Source organism: Hemicordylus capensis, chromosome 5, assembly GCF_027244095.1.
Source record: "Hemicordylus capensis ecotype Gifberg chromosome 5, rHemCap1.1.pri, whole genome shotgun sequence".
NCBI classification, from domain to species: domain Eukaryota; kingdom Metazoa; phylum Chordata; class Lepidosauria; order Squamata; family Cordylidae; genus Hemicordylus; species Hemicordylus capensis.
In genome coordinates this window covers 152,452,653-152,457,379 of record NC_069661.1, presented here as the reverse complement: position 1 = coordinate 152,457,379, position 4,727 = coordinate 152,452,653, and the positions used below count along the sequence as shown (strand labels likewise).

At 44.8% G+C, this 4,727-nt stretch overlaps 1 protein-coding gene across 1 annotated transcript; it reads left to right on the top strand.

Annotated features, from left to right (window-relative positions):
- Positions 1-543: 543 nt before the first annotated feature.
- On the top strand, positions 544-2,679 carry CCDC71L (coiled-coil domain containing 71 like). The gene has a single exon (XM_053251652.1). It carries the CDS (start codon positions 825-827, stop codon positions 1,737-1,739), a length of 915 nt encoding a protein of 304 aa, XP_053107627.1. The 5' UTR covers positions 544-824; the 3' UTR covers positions 1,740-2,679.
- The last annotated feature ends 2,048 nt before the right edge of the window (positions 2,680-4,727 follow it).

Sequence of the window (4,727 nt, the reverse complement as noted above, 5' to 3'; positions counted from 1 at the left end):
TCGGTATAAGGCAGCTTCCTAAGTTCATATGAAATAACATCTGATTTACAAGTCTGCAGTGACTACTATTGAATAAGCGGATGTAACATTTGGGCGTGTTTAAACTAATAGTTTGATCCTAAACGTTGTGTTTGGAAAAACCATAGGTAGCCATGTCGATCTATCGGGGGGAAAACCCTAAAAGCCAGAAGTAATACATTTATTATAATTGAAAAATTACAATATAAAACTACTTCTTGATATTTTAGTTGGTTCTGATAAGGGCACTTCCCTGCTTTGGATTTCACTTGGAAGCAACTCTGTTGACTTGTGTGAATCTATGATGAGTGCACTTAAAACTAACTCACTTTTTCTACCTTAGCCCCAAAGAAACAAACTTCTAGTGGGTGCCATTATGGGTATAATCAGATGTGGTTCTGATCCTTAACGGGGCGTGGTTTCACTTAATGATGCAATTCAAACAAACCAATTAAAAAGAAAGCCAAGGGTCTGAAAAGGCGTGGAAAAGCAGCCTCCCAGCCAGGGGCTTTAAAAAGAGCTCCATTTTGTGCCGGCTGCTTGGGTGGCGGTAGGATATCGATCGGTGTTCTCCGCCGCGCTGAAGCGAAAGAAGTTGAGCTGGGCAAAGAAAAAAAAGTGCTTCTTCCGCGGCGTAGCCTTAAAAACAGGCGCTGTTGCGGGGCGGCAGGAGACAGCGAACGAGCGCGGCTGCTGGATCTTCACCCCAGAGTTCGAACGCAGTAGCTGTTCCACGGCAGGCGGCGGCGCTGGCGAGGACAGGAGTAAGCAGAAGGCGCTGCCGCCGCCGCCGCGGCGCGGGGAGGATGAAGCAAGCAGGAGCCGCCACTAGCCACGGAGCAGCCGTCGCCACCGCGGCGGCGGCTGCTGTCCCCACCCCATCGCCTGCTTCGTCTCCCGCCGCCGGGGCTGGATTGGAGCCGCCGGGTTGTGAGGAGGCGACGGAGAAAGTTGTCCATTCCCGCTCGCAGGTGCTGTTTTCGGGCGGCGGCACCAAGGCTCTGGGCGACGCCTTCAAGCTCCTGGTGCCCAAGTCGACGGAGTTCATGAGCTCGGACGCGGAGCTGTGGAACTTCCTGTGCAGCCTCAAGCACGAGTTCTCGCCGGTCATCCTCCGCAGCAAGGACGTCTACGGGTACGCCTCCTGCCGGGCCGTAGTGCCGGACTTGCCGCGAGGCTTGGTGACGGGCAGAAGGGACCGGCCTTGGCGGAGAGCTGCCGCCAGGGGGAGGCGCTTGCGAGTCGCTGTGGCCGCCGCCGCTGGCGGCGACACCAAGAGCAGAGGAGGAGCAGCGGCAGGAGGAGGCGGAGGAGGAGGAGGCGGCGCAAAAAGGGCGGCCAAGAAGCGCAGCCCACAAGTGGTGGCTTTAGCCCCGGAGCCGCCGCTGCCTCCGTCGCCACCCTCTGAGGCTGCTCCCTCCAGTTGTGAGGGGCGGCAGGAGCAGCCGCAGCAGGGGCCCCAGGTGGTGGGGGAGAAGCAAGCCTCGCTCTCCTCGGGGTCTTTGCCCGTCACCCCGTGGACTGTCTTCGAGGGTAGGTCCCTGGAGGAGATCTGGAAGGCGGCCACCCCCAGCCTCACCACTTTCCCCACCATCAAAGTGCGCGGGAACGTGTGGAAGCGACAGAGCCTGGAAGCCATCCGGCGCAAGGCGCAGCGCATCCTGCGGGTTAACCTGTCGCCGGTGGTGAAGATCCGCCGCTTCCCTGTGATCAGATGCTGAGGCATAAAGTCCCGCGAAGGACGAATATCTTCCCACTACCGCCCCGAATTGAAGGAAAAGAGGAAAGACCCAGGACTCGGAATGTTTCCCTCCTTCCCGCCCCCCCACCCCCCATGTAGCGAACAAAGAGAGGGTCAAATGTCAGTCACTTGTTTACAGTTGCTTTGGTCTGGATTGTCTCCTTTTATTCAATTTAACTGCACTTTAGGGCTAAGACTGCGGGAAGTCGCCGCTCTTCTGTCCCTGCGCTCCACACAGCTTGTTTGGAAGCCCGCCCCCAGCTGGCTGCTTGCCCGCTTGACACACAAGCTGTGAGCCACAGTAACTTCTACCTTCGCAACCTTGGGCTGAGGAAGCTACTTGTCATGGAGAGGAGATGCAATCTTGTTTCCCTTCCCTTCAGTAACTTTTTTTTGTGGATTTTTTTGTTTTTGTTTTCTCCCATTGGACTACCTCACGAGTCTGGGAAAGACATCAGCTGCTTTCCCTGTTTCCAAGGGAACTTTCTGTCTTGCTTAACAATAAATATGAACTGATTTTATTTTTCTTCTAGATGTAGCCAATGGACTATTGTATATGACTTTTGTGCTATTGCACTATGTACTCAGGGTTACTTGAATATACCAAGTGTTTCAAGTTTCTGATGACTGAAGCTTTGACCAAGGATGCTTAAGGGATGAAGACTTGTAGCTCATGGTTGACTTAATGGTGCAAAATATTTCACTTTGTTTTGTAGAACTTGACATTCTACAAAAACTTTCAGTATAATGGTCAAATGTTTTGTATGTAATAAAGTTTTATAGCTTATCTGAATTCGTATTTCTATTACCGCTTCTAAAGATGAGAGAATTGTATTGGATACATCCATTTTTTATAACCTTTAATCTAGAGAAGCGCTTATCAATTTAAATGAAATTTAATAAAAGTTTCAAAGCAAGAATTTGTATCTGCAGTTCAGTTTATTACAAAGGAATAGTTTGCTTTGTATAGAATTTCCTGATGCAAGGTTTTAAAGGTGAAATTATATTGCTCTAATAAACCAGTTTAGCAAGGTCACTGATCAATAAAGATTTCTCCTTGTTTTAAATAAATTTGGGTCCCTTACTACTTTGTGTAAAGAGGAATTTTAGATGTCTTAAAGAATGCCTTAAACAACTAGGTGGATAATGTTAGCTGCCTCCAATTCCCAGGAAGGTCTAACAAGAGGAAATATTAATACATTCCGTTGTCAGTTACTATTAAATGCATTTTCTGCTTATAGCAACATATGTAGCCTCAGTGGATGTTAACTCTTTTAGAGTACAATTCAAGTTAGTCTTGTAGGATTGCTTACTACCTGTGGAATTCTAGCTTTCTTGCAAAATTCTCTCTTTCAAATAAGTGGAAAATCAGAATAGTGCAGCAGAAGAACTGTCTGAGGAATACATGAAATGTGCTAAATAACCAATATTCCCACAATGCTGTTTTCAGAATCCTGTTACTTTAAGGACTACCAGCATAATGTAGTCCTGTAGGATTTAACCCTGTTTTTCACTAGAACTTTGAGTTGTATTTTTACAAAAGAAGGTTCATTCACATAATCGCTGGGAAGTGGGAAACTTATCAGTAAAATGTTGGACCCCAAGGCTGTGTGCTCCTAGTGGATGTGGCATCCAAACCCACTCAAGTCTGGTTCCTACACTATATTACTAACATTCTCCTGACTTCCACTCAATTTCAATTCCTGGTTGTAGAAGTCGGGCAGAAATTTAGAGATTGTTGGTAATATGATGCAGGAACCAGGCATGGGTGGGTTCAGATGTCATGGCCAGTGGTAGTGCATGTTCTTGGGTCCTGACATTTTTACCAACAAATCTCTGTTTCCTGACTTGCCAGTGTGAACCTGTCTTGATAGTTTACGAAGAAAACAAAACTTACAATTACATTCTTCTAGTTAAATGCCAACAGGGAACATGTAGCCATACAAAGTTGAAGGTTAGGAAGTAGATCTGTCCTTGCAATGTTGTATAATGATCCTTTGCACAATTCCTCAGGCTTGAAGGATCCATAATTTCTGATGTAAGGATAAATTACATGTCCTAGGAGTATACTCTAAAAGTGCATGAATATCCTTAGCAAAGATCGTTGCAAAGTAATAATCTCGTGAATTTCAAACCAAAATGAAACAATGAACATGACCAAATAATATGTGTTAATGTTCCAATTTCTGCATCACACCTTCAACAAACAGAAGACTCTTTAATTTGATGTGAATGGGATTTGGGGTGTGGGGGGGATTAAGTATTTGTACTCTGATCTCTCTCTTAATAGGCCTTTTCTATTCCCGCCTTTGTATATTTTTATTCTTTTTTGAGCAAAATAAAAAGCCCCTCAGATGTTATTTTTCTTGGCTCATAGTCTCTAATGAGAGGTTTCACTTTCTATGATGTTTGCATTACAAAAATTATTTGGCTATTTGGAAAGTCCTATTGAAACAATGTAGAAGAATGTGTGGCTTTCAGAAAGTTTTCAAGTCAGTGAAGATGAAAGCTTGCAAATATTTCTGTAAGTTTGATAGCCTTCTTGACAGAAAACAAATTAAGATCTATGAATTTTTTGTCAACCATACTTAACATCCCTCATACAGCTGGACCTGAAAGAGCCCTAATTATCAATTTGTTTTTATGTATGTTCCTAAGGTAGAGGTAAAAATGAAATGTTCCCATTTCTGCATTACACCTCCAACAAACACTAGACTGTAACCAACTCGTATCAAACATTATCTGCAGTGTTTGATAGGTATGGAATAAAAGTTTGTTGGATCATCATTCTTAAATCAAATGAGGGTCCTCAAAGCTATAGTCTCAAATATAATATCAATCTATTTCATTAAATATTTGATAAAGAAAAATTACTGAGTTTGATAATTCTGATAAGTGTTCCAACTCCAATAATAAGGGTGGAGCTTCAGAGGCTGCAAGTGCATCAGGATCAAACAGTCTAATTAAC